Consider the following 15,891-nt stretch of genomic DNA (forward strand, 5'->3'; position numbering starts at 1 on the left):
CAAGCGGCGAGGGCGCCGTCCACGAACGCTTCATATTCATACAAATGGAGGAGATTCTGCATATGGTGCGCAGGTCAACCAGGTCTGGTCCCGCTGGATATCACACCGGAACAGCTTCTACTATACTAGCTAATCCTAGCTCAAAAAGGCTTGTCTGTTTCATCCGTAAAAGTGCATCTAGCTGCCATTTCGAGATTTACTCGGAAGAGACATTCAACTCCGTTATTTAGTGACCGGCTGATTAAACATTTCCTTAAAGGGTTGTTCCGAACCTTTCCTCCGACGAAAACGTTCCCTCCAAGCTGGAGTCTTAACCTGGTTCTGGCAGCGCTGTTGAAGCCCCCTTTTGAACCGATGTCATCGTCATCATTGAAATTTTTGTCATGGAAGTTGGCTTTTCTGGTAGCTATTACTTCGGCTCGACGACTGTCAGAAATACAAGCTTTAGTGATCGATCCACCGTACTTGAGATTTTTCAGTAATAAAGTCGTGTTGGCTACTAATCCTCATTTAATTCCTAAAGTACTTACCATGTTTCATAAGCACTCTTCTATAGTGCTGCCGACGTTTTTTCCAACACCTTCGTCGGTTGCGGAGAAGACTCTCTATACATTGGACGTGAAAAGAGCTTTAAAATGTTACCTCCATCGCACTCAAAGCTTCAGAGACATGAGACAGCTATTTGTGGCTTATGGCCCTTCGGCTAAAGGTAAGCCGATCTCGAAACAAGGACTAGCCCGATGGGTGTCGTCTACTATTTCCTTTTGTCACTCAAAAGCAAGAAAACCGCTGGAGAAGCGTCCAAGGGCCCATTCGATGAGCTCCACTTCCTCGTCGACGGCGTTGTGGTCCGGAATTCCGCTGGGAGACATCTGTCAGGCGGCTTCCTGGTCGGTACCACACACGTTTACCCGGCATTATTGCCTCGAGCAGCAACATGCTGAGGATACACAGATGGGTCGCGCAGTCCTACGGCACCTGTTTCAATAAGGTAAGCCCCAATTAAGGGGTCACATCCTTTGGCTAATGTAATTTGAAGTGTGATGTTGTCACTGTTAACATACTATACGGTGATGTTTTGCCATGATAAATATGCATTTTGGTTATGGAGATATTGGTTTGCATACACACCTCCATCTATGGGGGATACTGCTGTACAATCTATTCTAAGCATGTGAATCCATGAAAGATCCAATGCTGGAGAAGGGAATAGTTTCTTACCTTAACTCCATTTCTCCAGCATTGGTATCTTTCATGGATTCACATGCGCCCGCCAGCCTCCCCTGGCATGCAAACCAGATGTCCCCCCAGACTACTTTTGGGGTCAAAATCTGAGGGAGCCGCGGTATAGGCTACTTATACCTCTACGTCCTAATGGCGCAGGCGTACGCGGCCCAAAACGACGTAGATAGGACATAAAAGTGTCGAAATTTTCCTATGGAAAAGGTCTATATATTTTACTGAGGATTCCCAGCCTGACGACGGGGAATATTCTAAGCATGTGAATCCATGAAAGATACCAATGCTGGAGAAATGGAGTTACAGGTAAGAAACTATTCCCTTATGTTGCCAATTCAGCTATGTTAAGGTTTTCTGAACGTTAAGAACAAACCACCCTTAATATACTGGATTTCAAAAAAATATTTAAAAAAAAAAATCCAAATGCATGACTAGGAAATGCATGAACAACTAAATAAATAAAAGCTGTATTTACTTTCTATTTTTGTCTGCACTCTCAAATGTATGAGTACTACTACACACAATGTGTAGTAAATGAAATGTGGTAAACTAGGGCTTGCCGCTCACTTCCTGCCTGCGTGCTCTCGTATCATCTGTCTCCCCCCCACTCCCTCCTACTCCATGGTGCTCTCTATCTCGCCTATCTTCTCTAACTGCTTCTCTATTGACTATCCTGCTCTCCTCACTAAATCTGGTAGGAAAAAGTTTAAAAAGGACATCCTGGTCTCCAACCCAGGCCTCCCTATCGCTGACACCTACACTAGTGCCTGCTCCAAGGAAACTCACTGACATCCTCTTTTTTGTGCCTTCGCCTGGCCTATGGACCCTTCATATGGTCTCTGTGCTCTCTCCTTTCTCCTCTTCTCCCATTAATGGTGGCACCCGTTGGGATGTCCTCTTGGCCTCCTTCCACTCCTCTAAAGACATCATTAATGTCTACGCTAATGGGACCCTCTTGGTCCAAGGCCCTCAGGCCAACCTTCACCTCTTTGATAGACGCTTCCCACGCCTCATCAACTTAATTTCCTCTCCTGCTGTCCCCCCTCCTCTGTCCTCGGCTACCTTGCCCTTACCCTCAATCCCTGCCCCCTCTCTTGCTCCTTCTTTACCTCCCTCTTCTACACCTCCACAGGGCGTACCTCTGATCTGTACCCCTCCCCGGAATTCCTTCAAGGATGGCAACCTTTTCCACATTGCCACTCTTAACTCTCGCTCTGCAATCAAACATTCTTCTGATATCTGTTACCTTCTTGAGGAACTGGACCTTGACGTCCTTGGTCTCACTGAGACATGGGTCACGGCCAGCTCTGTCACCAGCTTTGACACACTCCTACCTGACGGTTACAAAATCCTCTCCGTGCCCAGGCCCAAACGTGCAGGGGGGGGTGTAGCCCTTATCTTCCCTGAGTGGATTCCTGCCACTGTCACTCCTACGCAGACCTACTCCTCTTTTGAATGCCTTGTCTGCCGTCTCTCTCTCTCTCTCTCTCTCTCTCCTAGCCATACACTTACCGTGGCTACTATCTATCGGCCACCTGGTCAAATCTCCTCCTTCCTCTCTGAGTGGGCTGACCTCTTCTCCTCACTCCTGTCCTCAACCACTCAACTCCTCTTTCTTGGTGACTTCAACATCCACTTGGATGCCTCCTGTCCCCCCATGGGACTCTTTCGTGACCTCTGCAACTCTCTCTCACTCTCTATTCTCCCGTCTGGGCCTACTCATTCTGCAGGGCACACTCTTGATGCTCTGATCTCTTCTGACCTTCCCCTCTCCGTCCCTCTCTCCACTCCTCTCTCCTGGAGTGATCACTTTCTCCTATCCTCCCACCTCACCCTCCCTACCCCACAGGCAAAGCCACCCTCATCACTGCCACCCACCTTCTCGGTCATCCGACCCATGAAGCGCGTGTTAGTTGAGGCTTTCGCTGCTACCTTCTCACCCCCCCCCCCCTTCGGCTAACTCCCACCCTGACACAGCCCTCACCATGCTCCACTCTGCTATATCTGATACTCTTGATATCCTTGCCCCTGTCATGAGAATCTGCCTGAAGCCCAAAGCCAAATGTAACTCCTGGTATGACTCGGAGCTCGTCACCCTTAAACGCAAGTGCAGGGTGGCAGAGAGGAAATGGCGTGCTTCATGTTCATCCTCTGACAAACTGGCCTGCCGCCTGCTCCAAAGGCAATACCGTCTCTCTGTTCTCACCAAGAAGAGAGCCCTTATCCAAGCCAACAACTCGGCCGGACTCTTTAAAATCTGCAAGGAGCTTGCCAACCCTGCTGCAGTCTCTACCTCTCCTGTCCCCTCCCAGGCCCTCTGCACTGCACTGGCCTCTCACTTCATCTCTAAAACTCAGGACATCCTGTCCTCACTCTCCTCCTATCACCCCCCTCCCTCTCTTCCTGGCTCTTCCTCTGGCCCTTCTGCAGCCACCCCTCCTCCCTCCTTCTCTGCCTTTCCCATTTTTTCTGCTGACAAGGTTTACAGACAAGTCCGATCTATGAAAGTCTCATCTAAACAGGTTCACACCTGTTCCTCCAAAACTATCAAGGACCACATCGACTCCCTGGCTCCTGCCCTGGCTGTCATTTGCAACCACTCCTTCGCCTCTGGAGTCTTCTCATCCCCCCTTAAGCACTCCCTTGTGCACCCTCTTCTTAAGAAACCCTCTTCTGACCCCTCCTGCACGGCTAACTATCGCCCTATCTCCATCACTCCCTTCCTGGGCAAGCTCCTGGAGAAACTGGCCATCTCCCAGCTTAACCTCCATGCTGAATCTGTTGGCAGTCTTCATGACCATCAATCTGGCTTCAGAGCTGCCAGAAGCACGGAAACTGCTCTCCTGAACATCCGTGAGGACCTGCTCTTGAACCTCGACTACAACACTCCGTGTGTTCTCATTCTGCTCGAACTCTCTTCTGCCTTTGACACTGTCAACCATGCCATCCTGCTCAACTGTCTCCGTGATAACCTGGGTATCACTGGTCAGGCTCTGGCGTGGCTGACCTCTTTCCTCTCCAATCGACCCTCCCAGGTCCAACTGGGGCCCTTCCTCTCTGACATCTTTTTCTCCACCTGTGGTGTCCCCAAGGGATCAAATCTCTCCCCCTGGCTGTTCAACCAGTAACTGGCACTCCTTGCCCACCGCATCGCCGCTCTCTGCTCCACCTTTCAGTGCTATGCGGACGATACCCAGCTCATTTTCAGGCTACCCTCGGCCTCCTCCTCTCCTTCCCTCATCTCTGACTTTCTGTCTGCTATCCAGGAATGGTGTGCCGCCAATGACCTCTGCCTTAATGCCAGTAAGACTGAGATTCTACTCATCGGCACACCCACTCCCTCCTTCCCTGCAGCTCTCTGGCCGGCCTCTCTTGGCCCTCTTCCTGCTCCTACCTGCAAGGCAAAAAACCTTGGGGTTATCTTCGACTCCACACTCTCCTTCTCTCCTCATATATCTGACGTATCTAAGAAGTCACACTACCAGCTGCACCTCCTCAGAGGTATTCTTCCCTTCCTCTCCTTCCCCCAGAAGCTCACTGTCTCACGAGCCCTGGTTCTCTCAAAGCTTGACTACTGTAACAGCCTCTATCTTAATCTGCCTGCCTCCACTCTCTGCCCTCTGCAACTCATCCAGAACAGAACTGCGAGACTTGTCCTTGGCCTCAAGCCCAGGGACCGTATCTCTCCAGGACTGAAGTCTCTACACTGGCTCCCAGTGGCTGCGAGGATAAAGTTCAAAACCCTCTGCATTGTCCACAAGGCCTTCTGGGGCCTGGGGCCTAAATACCTTCAACTCTCTCTTCCTAAATATCTTCCTTCCTGAGCCCTTCGCTCATCCGTCTCCAACTCCCTCAGGGTCAGCCGCTTCTCGAAGCAACGAGCTGGGGGTAGATCTCTCTCCGCGGCAGGGGTCTCCCTCTGGAACAGCCTTCCTGCCTCCCTGAAACTTGAGGAGAACCATCTCCGGTTGCGGAAGCACCTCAAAACCTTCCTCTTTGCTTCTGCTTTCTCTCTCCCTCTCCCCTTCTAATTCCTCGCTGAAAGTGCACCGAATCTGCAACTGGGCCACTCTCACCGACCTCGGTCCTGGGCCCAGCCACTCTCCACTTGCACTGCCTCCCTGGCAACCCCTGCACTGCACTGCGGGACTGTCTCTGTATCCCTGCCCCCCCTTCCCAGCACTTGTCTGCACTTACCTTGCACTTGCCACCAGCTGGCCCTTATTTATTTTATTCTACTTACCTTGTACTGCACTTCCCCCCTCCCCTTCCCCATGCACTTTCTCTCTTCCCCCTACCCCTGCACTTGCGCGATCTGAATGACACCTGGCCTCTTGTTCCCCCCTCCCTGCCTCGTCGTGCCTTGAAACACTTGTGTATAGGCGCGTTACAAATGCCATATCATATCATATCACAGAATGTTTTTGCATGTATGTTACATGACAGAACAACTTTAGGTTTACTGCAATCAAAAAGTAGACCCCAGAAACACAGCCGTCAGGACAACCCCCCTTGTATCAGGTTCGATGATCTGAACCTAGGCACCAAAGACAAATGCAGTGAGGATCTGTAATCAACATCTTCGAACCACGGTCGATACATTTTTTTAACCCCATCTTGGGTGTAGAAGGGGTAGATGAAGACGTCATATTCTGAAGAAAATATCGAAGCGCGCCGTTCTCGAGAGCGAAGCAATCGGAAAAACAGAACTAAAGCTAACGGGCGCGGCACAAGCTATTTATACTGATGGTGACGTCGACACGGTACGGAGCCCGTCGAGGGACATCAATGCCACAACCTCATGCATAGCGCCCTCTGCCGGAAAAAAAATTCCGAAGCAGCAAAGCTGGCGGATATGAATAGCACAAGATGAGGAATACGTGGGAGGACGCAATCCATTCGAAACATATTTACAATTTTAAATAGTCAGTGTTAATGTGTCCCTTATCCCATCTTCCCTGTTCTTGCTCAATAAATTGGAATCCTTTTTCAGGGAAAAGACTCTGAATATCATCTCTAAGATCACGCCCTCACAGGCAAATGATTAAATGCCAATAATCGGTCTCTAGTTAACTGAACTTTATTAGCTAGTTCTTCACAGGACATGAAGGCTGATATGATTTATATTCAATATCTCTGGATGATAAGAAATCTTTCCTGGCCCACTTATTGCCCAATGCACCCATGTCCTTTGGGGTTTTGAAGGATACAGAGCATTAGTACACATTTTTTTGCAAATTTGTATGTCTGTCGTATTCCCCTGAGAGATCATGTCCTTTTGAAACTGCTATTAATGTCCAACAACTAAGTGACATTCTCATCACTCCTTCAAAGGTGAAGAAAAGTATTCTCTCAATGAAAGCACATGAGGCACCCAGGACAGTTTATATAGCTGCTGATATGTACACAAATCAACCAGACGCATGGAGCCCTTTAATGTGGCGTGCATTTAACACAATGATAATGACAAAGACATACCGAAGCACATGGATATCTGCAATAATGTACGCTATTTTTAAGGAAGGGGATAAGAGGGACCCTGCATGTTATAGACCAATTTCCCTGTTAGACTCATCTTTTTGAAATATTTGGGAAACTAGTCCCAACAAGATTATTGGACTGGATTAATGAAAATAACATTACAGCAGGTGCGCAATATGGTTTTATAGAATAGCTATGGCCCATCTTAAATCAATTGGGGATTCCCTTTCATTTGCAGACGGTGTAAGTCTGTATTCATGAGGGAAACACTGCATTAGTATTGATAGATGACTATGGTAATAACACCCTGCCATTCCCTGTCACATGTGGTGTAAACAGGGTTGTGTTTTAGCACCAGTTCCTTTTAATTTGTGTATCAATGGACTTGCAGCAAATTTAGTAGTCAGGAGGTTGTTGTTCCACAGGTCAGGGAAACAAGAGTCCTGCTGTTGTTGTATGCCGTTGACTGCGTACTGTTTGACAGAACTCCCAGATCCCTTCAGTCTCCAATTGATGCATATATCGAATTTATGATGTCCGTGCCAAAATCTGCAACTTTGTGCTTTTCTAGTACTGGAAGAACAAAAGGGAGAACATTTTATTCAAATAACATCCTGACACCTATGTTTTCTTCTCATGACTAATTAGGCATTCGATTTTGTTCCTATCTTAACCAAACTCCCCATATTTTTAAACAGGCAACAAGGATGAGTCAAGCCACAGATGCCATTTTTGAATTTGCCCACAATTTTAATGCACAGCCAGTTGAAATAATGCTACAAAGAAATTGTTATGTATTGAAGTGTTATTTGGGGTTTTGGCTCAATAAGGAACTTCAAGGCATCAAAAATGCCTTTACTAAAAGAATCTTAGGTCTTCCACAGTCTGCCCCTAATTTTGAAGCTTATAAATAACTACATTTGTTTTTCATTGGTCCCAGATTATTATACCTATCTATTGGTAATAATCTGAACGCTTTGCTTTCCAAACAAATTTTGCAGAATGTCTGTACAAGTAATCAGGTTCTGAAATTTCCATGGATAAGGGAAGTGGAAAAATATTTGAGTAGAGTAGTGTAGGTAGAAAATGTGTCGGTCGCTTGTGGGAACAGTGAAGTGTCTGTTTTTAAACGACTGTTACTTAATTTACATAAAACTGACAGATTGGAAATAGAAATGGCAAAATATAATAATCTACAATTAGAATCATTATTGGTAATGGAGGGTATTGCTCCCTACTTAACATGTCCCCCTTTTTAAAACAGTGCTTTTTAATAACCATAGCTCATTTTAATTGGTTACATTGGAATACAAGCTGTGGGGTTTGGTATCATTCTAGCCCTGAAGATAAAGTATTCCCACTTTCTCCTACTCTTTATGAAACACTCTGCCATTTTATTCTGCTTTGTCCTACGTTATCAAGGATATCCGTGATTTTAGTGAGTGCCATAATATCGAATTCGAAATTGCCGAATACGGCAATACCGAATTCGAAATCGGCTCTTCCATCCATCCACCCACCCCCCTACTTACCTGTTGGCACCACTCTGTGTTGTGTTCAGCCCATTTCCACACCGGTACATTCCTCTGCGACGCCGGTTCCCTTCAGAAGGGAACCAATGCTGCAGGGTCCTTTTGTTTTTTTTAAAAACTTTGTTTGTCTCCCGCTTTCCTTGTTACGGAAGCAGCGGACATCCCTGCAACCCCCGCTCCCCTTGATCTTCATTATAGGACATTAGTTATTTTTCCACTGCCAAATTCATCATTTTTGTCCGTTCAATTTCTTTTTTTCGTTTATTTTTCTACAGAACCCATATACATAACCCACTTAGGAAGTATTATATTATGCCACTTTTGATAAAAGGTTTCACCACTGTTAACAAATTCCTATATCATGCACTTACAATTAGGGAGAAAATTATGAAAGTTCATTTGTAATATTGCATATATACATTAACATTTATCAGTCATACACGTTTTTTGGTTTATATTTAATGTAACATTTATGTTTAGCTAACTAATGATGAATAATCTTTTGGAATAGATGTAAAACTTGCTTTGATGATTTTATTGTTTTGACTGTGATAAAAGTTAAAATTGCAAGATATTACCCAGCCATAAAAACCTACTTGCCACCTCAGTTATATGCATACAAACAGCACACTATTTCTTACTCGCCACTAGTCAAATATCACTATCCAGTGGCTAGTGGCGAGTTCAAATTTCGCGCCCAGATGATGTTGGATTATATTTGCTCTGAAAGTATTTTTATGGGACTTGGTTTCCCGAAATAAAGTCTGATGAAGTGGAAGTGTTCAAGGTTAAGTACCAGAGGTTCTGAAACGAGTCTGGGTGACACCTCTTCTTCAAGAAGCCTGGTTTAAATACAGATGATTGTGCTAGTTATCATCCCAAAGCTAGCACTCCTTTTCTTCTGAAGATCTTGGAGCTTGTAGCTACTTCATTGATAAATCCTTTCTTTTAGGAGATGGTCAATAGGGTTGTTGCCTGGTGGAAGTACTGAATTAGCCCTAATAAATGTTAAAGACTCTCTGTTGATTTTGGATCATGGTTGAATTGGGGTGTTGATGCTTCTTGACCTCTCTACAGCCGTTAATACCAATGACCATACTATTGTTACTTCAGTAGGCTTTGGATGTTGCCCGAGTATCGGATAAGTCATCGGATTGGATTCACTCATTTCTCTGCAATAGAACATTGCCTATTAAAATCAATAATCCTATCTCTCAAGAAGAGATAGTTGATTGTGACATACCCCGGTGGTCTTGTATTTCCACAAACCTTTTTATTATCTATCTGAAACCGCTACTTGACCAACTTTAGGATCATGGGGTTTTGCTTCAAAACTACGCTGATGAACCTCAGGTAGGTCAGGATCCAGTGGCTAACATGCACCACATTCAACACGTGTATGTTCTTATTGAACGCTGGATGTCAGAAAACTGGCTTGGGCTCGGAGGGGATAAAACAGTGATTATGCTTGTTGCTTCCCCTACTAAACTGTCTGAGGTTTTGATCATCGTTGCCCATTTTACACTAGCAGCAAGACATAACATTAGAACTGAAACTATAAACTTTCAGAGTAATCATAGGCTCCTTTTTGTCCCTGATCCGTCAAAAAAAAAGTCATCAGCACCTCACATTTTCAATTTATGGCATTAAGGCAGATTCCACCATTATTATCGGTGAAGAACTCTGCAATTATAGTGTGTGCCATTGTGAGTGCGCACCTGGATTACAGCAATGCCTCATATGCAGGTGGAACGGAATCGTCTCTACAGAGGCTGCAAGTAATCTTGAATACTGCTGCCCAAATTATTACTAAATCTCTTAGACAAGCTCATATAACTCCTTTGTTGAAGAAACTTTATTGGTTGCCAGTAAGAACACAGATGAATTTCAAGCTTTTCACTATAGCCCATAAAGCTTTATACGGCAGGGCTCCTTCCTATGTTCAGCCAACTTCACGAATAGAGCAGCACGTGGATCACCTCTTTCTTAAACGGCAGAGCCATGAAAGTATTCTCCAGTAATGCCAACGCCACACCCACTACCATACACTGCGAAGTACCTCAGGGTTTGTGTACGGCCACCACTCTATACAACCTCTTCACAAAACCACTCTTTGACAAACTTGACTCCCTCAGCATAGCTTACACGAACTATGCCGATGACACTCAAGTCCTCCTCCCCCTTACAGGCTCCTATGATACAGATGCAGCGGCAATCCACCTCATATATAATACAATTCAAGAATGGATGGCCACGAATGGACTCTGCCTCAATGGTGATAAAACCGAGATTATCATCATAGGACCTAAAGAAATTCTAGCTAAGCTTGACCGCCAATACTGCAACTTCACCATAGATAACACAGTCATCCCTCTCTCTCAGGCTGTCAAAAACTTAGGTGTCTAGTTAGACTCCACACTGTCCTTGACTCGGCAGTTTAATGCAATAGCCTCAGCCTCTGCATACACCACGAAACTCATCAATCAAGTAAAGCCATATCTATCAAAACAAAACTGCCTTACTATAGCCAGAGCCACCATAGGTGCTAAGCTTGATTACTGTAACGTCCTCCTTGCAGGCACATCTAACACCAATCTAAATCGGCTCCAGGTTATTCAAATTAATGCCCTCAGAGCAGCCCTCAACATACCCAAGAGGGAACACATCACCCAAGCAAGACCTGAAGCACAATGGCTCCAAGTAAAGAACGTATCACTTTCAAGACCCTCACACTTACCTCACAAATGCCTCTCACTCAACGCCCCACCATACCTCTCTGATACCATTGCACGAGAGACCTCCACACGCCCAAAAAGACTCTGTCACTCCAACAAACTTCGCATCCCCACCAAAAAAAGGAGCAGAGCAGGAGGCATTGGCTTCCCACACATCGCTCCTAAACTATCGAACTCACTTAGAGCTGAACCCTCTCTCCTAGCATTCAGGAAAGCTTTATAAACCACCCTCTTTAACCAACCAATTTAGCATTGGATTTTCCGATGTTGAAGAATCAGTAGATGAGATAGTAAAATCCAGTCTTTCTTCAGAATTCAAAGTGGCCAGTAATTCTGGCAGATCATTGCCTAAGGCCCCAAATATTCCTTAAAGGCAACGTTAGCAGCCCCATTATCTAGTTTACACAAATGAATGGGGGTAGCCTGACTCCTCCAGGTCCATCATCTGCTCGATTCTGGCAATATCTGATTTCAATGATCTTTCCATCGTCTTCTCTTGTTGTTTTGCCTTAATGATGATTCCTCTATTCAGATCCAGGGTGCTGGCATGGATATTTTTATTTTTCAGAAGCTTCTTGTTGATAGGGTTTACCCACCTCTCCTGTTCATCCCCATTTCCACCACAATCCTCATGCCGTGTCTGGGCTTGAGGTGAGCCCCCAAATGCCATAGGCTCATTTGGTCTCTCCTGTTTTTCACAGGATTGTGTTGTTATATTTCTCTCTGTGTTTCTTTCCATGGAATCCATCAGAATTTCAATGCTAGTGCTTGTTGCTACCCCATTCAGCTCATTATCCATCTTGGACCCTACACTTCCAAGAGGTTCCACCCCCTCAAGAATTTCAAGGTCAGTTAAATCCTGCTCCCCATGCCTCCACTGGCCCTCGTCGGGCTCTATAAATCCCGAGCCATCTGTGGGTTTCACCCTACCCGGGCTGTCCTGTTGCATCTCCAATTCAAGACGGATCAAGCACGGGTCTGGTGTCAAGAGACTATCCAAACGGTTCAACTGTTGGATTGCGTCACCCTCTTCGGGATCTTCATTGTATGCCTTAAACAGTGCGTTGCTAATGTTCTTGCTCAGATTATACACGTTTTTATTCTTGTTTGCAATCATGCAAATGTTGATCACTCCTGAGGCCTCGTGGCTAAGGTGGACCTGTGCTTTTAATCTATGCTGGCCCTAGACAGCAAGGTCAGCGTGATGCTCAGGCACCATCCCTTCAGCTGTGGCTGCCCCTGGAGTCCGCCCATGCTCAAACCCCCTCTGGATCCCCACTGGTAGAAGTCTTTGTCGAGTCACTAGGTGTAAAGTTGACAATTTTGCACCTGACATCTTCAGATCTTTCTCTAAGTCGAAGTGATGGCCCCAGTCTCAAACTGTTGGTAGGCTCGGCGAACTCGCTCGCCAATCCAACAGGGACAGTAGACAAAGTGTCGCTCAAAGGGGGAGGGGGAGGAGAAATCAAAGGAGCTAGTGGAGTAGCAGGAGTCACATAGATTAAAACAATCACATAAAATGTTGAGAGGACACAACTCAAAGTACTTTCAACCAATGCGAGTTTTAGTTCAGATTGCATTTGCTTACCTCATCGCTACCTTTGATTCCCCTCATAACCTTGATATTTTCCAAAGGTGCCAGCTTCAATGGAGACGGTGGACCTCCAAATCCTCTGCCCCTCCTTGGGCGTGCATGCCTCAAATTTCGGCTTTCTTTCATCCTGGGGGGAGCCAGCACTAGGGCAAAGCGGCCCTTGCACCCTTTGACGGACAACTTATGAGTGACTGAACTCGTCGCCATCTAACTTCATGCCGGCGCTCCGTGCCAAAAATGGAATTTAAATCCTTAAATTCGCACATATCCATAGGTCTGTAGCGGGATACAAAATCTAAAGAGCGCTGATGAGGCTGGAGTGATAAAGCCTCGGCGACTGAACTTGTCGCTGTCGATCTCCGTGCTGGCACTCTGTGCCAAATCTGGGGTTTAAATCCTTAAAGTTGCAAACCGCCATAGCTCCATAGCAGGATACATGTTGTATGTTGTTGCTGGGCCCCCGGCAACAACATGAGTTGAGGGCTGACATTAGCCCACGTGGATATTGGGTGCGCTGTAGCAGTGACGGCCGTTATGGGTCCATAACTCCCATTGCTTTTTTTGTTTTTAAATGTCCACTCCTGTGTCCATATGGAAACTCGCACAGTGCTTGAACATTTTCTTCTGGTGGTAGGAAGCACAGGGAACAGTCTGCACAGACCCCTGTCTGTATATCTCTTTCCTCTACAACTATCCCTAGAAACATCAAAACAGCCAAAGGGACATATATAACGCTAAGCAATCTCATCATGAATCAGTAATGCATCTAACACTCTGGGGTCTCCAGATGTTCGGACTACGACACCAATGATCTCTCAACATTGGATATGCTGGCTAACGCTGATCGGAGTAGTAGTCCAATACACCTGGAAAGCCAAAGGTTGCAGACCCTGTGGTCTTCATATTGTGATCAGGATGTTCCAATGTGAGAAGGCTTGAAGGCACTTTTTGTCTGATGTTCAGCTGTCTTCTACTTTAATAAACATAGCTTAATATTTCACTTATCTTTTTTAGGCACTTCTGATGAACTGTCTGCCTGAATTATAAGAAACCAACTATTCATCATGTGCATCTGGACAGCTGTGAGCAGAAGGAAAATGCATCTCTTCATTAGTCAGCTCTTTGTAGTGAGCCTCATCTCCTGCTTGGCAGGTAAGTGACTAATTCATCACTTGTTTGCATAGATGTTCAAGCCCTCCTATCTCAAGGTTAACACCGACATTTGTCCCTTATTAATTGTTTCTGGGGATTAACAGCAAGAAATCAAGATGGAAAACAGCGACCCCTGTTCAAAGAACATCAGCGAGGAGCAACTATTAAGGCAGTGGCCATCCAGCCTGACCTTACAATTTCTCTCCTTACACTCTGTGTTAGCCGATGCAATTGCCTTTTCCAATACAATTAACAAATCTTGCACAGTTGGCAGCAAAGGTTTATGAAGCAGAGCGGGCTTCCAGCTAGCATAGTGAAGGATTGTTAATAGTATTGGTCCGAAGTAAAATATGCGAGGGCCGTGTATATTTTGAGGACCAAGTATGACCATTGGCCAGATTGCCAAATATTGCACATACGCAAAGGTGTGCAAATAACATTTTCGCTTGTGCACAATTACATTAGCACCAGAGCAAATACCTCTGCATTTTTTCTGTGCATGGAATGTTGTCTTATGCTATGTGTTCACTTTCTCACACCACCTGATTACTGTATAATTGTGTAAGTGGTGTTATGCAAATGCATATACTTGCATTGCATTTTTTGGCCATGGCAATGGCAATAGCATAATTTCCCTTATGCTAATACCATTCTCTATTAGACAAGGGAAACATTTCCCCAGCGCAAAAATGCATCTCAAGGAAAGATTAGAGGAATTGTTGCCCTAGTGCTAATATCATGCACAATTGTCCTTCAACCAGCGAAAGGTTTAACTGATATGCACCCATGATTTACTGTCCTCACTGCATTTCATTTGCAACCTAGGATGTTATGCAAAAGTTAAGCATTTGAAACTGGGTTTGCATGGATACGTGCACGTCTTGCTTAAAGGGCCAGCGGTGTAGTCACAGAATGTTGTCTACAGGTGGTGACTGATGGCAAAAGGGCATTCAAGAATGAGGGTAAATCTACTAGACATGGTTTGCTCAGCTTCACACCCCCCCCCCCCCCAAAAGCTTCTCCTTGTTTTCACAGCAAAGATGACAGGAAATCAAAAATGTTGTTAGATTTTTTATGCTGAATGAAATAAAAAGTAATTTAATTAAGTGCAGGCTACTTGTGCGACAGGTTGAAGGCATGCCTTCATGTCGATGTTATAGGGTTGCAGAAGGCTTTGTTCCTGCAATGGTTGGACCGGAGTAACATTTTCAAGTTGCAAGTTAATAGCTAAGCATAAAAAGTCCTTCCCCAGCTCAGTTCTCTGAATATGCACAGCACACCATTTCCTCTGCATCAAGAGCCATGAATCCACTATCCAATGGCTAGTGGCGTGTGACATTTTGAGCCCTGATCGGACGTTAATTGGTTTGTTGCCATCCTTGTAAATCTTAGGTAGGTAGTATAAAATCGGCCAATAGGGATATGTTTACGGAGTGCTTTTCAATCATAGGGGGAAGAACGTTCCAAAAGGGGAAGGGAGCCCTCATTCTTCACTTATTTCGCAGCGCCACAAAAGTTCATTCAGTCACTGAGTGCAGTTGTGCTTAGTGCATCCTGAATATCTATTAGGTAAGAAGTAACAATGCTTGGTGATGGTGTGTGTGTGTAATGCTTGGTGTGGTAAATTGCCCTTAGTGAGACAACTGTTTCGGCAAATTAAGCCATTTCTGTCTTCCTTGCTATGGGCTGTTTGAAATGTCTATGTTGAACCAAGGGACTTGGTACAAGCGGCAAGCTGGGGTGTGAAGCCCTCAAGGTTCATAGCACAGAGCCAGGGCTGGATATCATGGTGTTCAGTGCTGTTGGTCAGCAGTAGGAATTCAGTCTTGGAGGGGATGAGCTTCAGGTAAGCACTGAACATCCAGGACTGGATTAATGTGAGACCGGCCTTGAGCCTGTGAATGGCTTCCCTGGAGGATATCTCGAGGTAGCTCTGCATGTAATCTATCTTCATATTGGTGGATGTGGATGTTGTGTGGATTGAGGAGGGCTCAGAGAGTCGCCAGAGAACGCAAGGGGGTGGGGACACAGACTACCTCCTACTCCTGCATTTTTTGTGAAAACATTTTCACAACTGAACTTGCACCCAGAAGTTTGCGAAGAATTCAACTTCTTAAGGACCAGACATTGTTCAGGCAAAAATGTAGGCAAACAATTT

At 45.4% G+C, this 15,891-nt stretch overlaps 1 protein-coding gene across 5 annotated transcripts in view; it reads left to right on the plus strand.

The window, feature by feature from the left end:
• The window catches only part of CNTN1 (contactin 1), a 1,316,193-nt gene that overhangs the window by 610,189 nt on the left and 690,113 nt on the right, over positions 1-15,891 (plus strand). For all 5 annotated transcript variants that reach the window (XM_069627984.1, XM_069627985.1, XM_069627983.1 and 2 more), the window contains one exon: positions 13,596-13,733. In XM_069627984.1, the coding sequence (XP_069484085.1) occupies positions 13,646-13,733 (88 nt within the window). In that variant the 5' untranslated portion in view covers positions 13,596-13,645. The remainder of the gene's footprint in view (positions 1-13,595; positions 13,734-15,891) is intronic.

Source organism: Ambystoma mexicanum, chromosome 12 (genome assembly GCF_040938575.1).
Source record: "Ambystoma mexicanum isolate Mex_15411 chromosome 12, UKY_AmexF1_1, whole genome shotgun sequence".
In the NCBI taxonomy this organism is placed as follows: Eukaryota; Metazoa; Chordata; class Amphibia; order Caudata; family Ambystomatidae; genus Ambystoma; species Ambystoma mexicanum.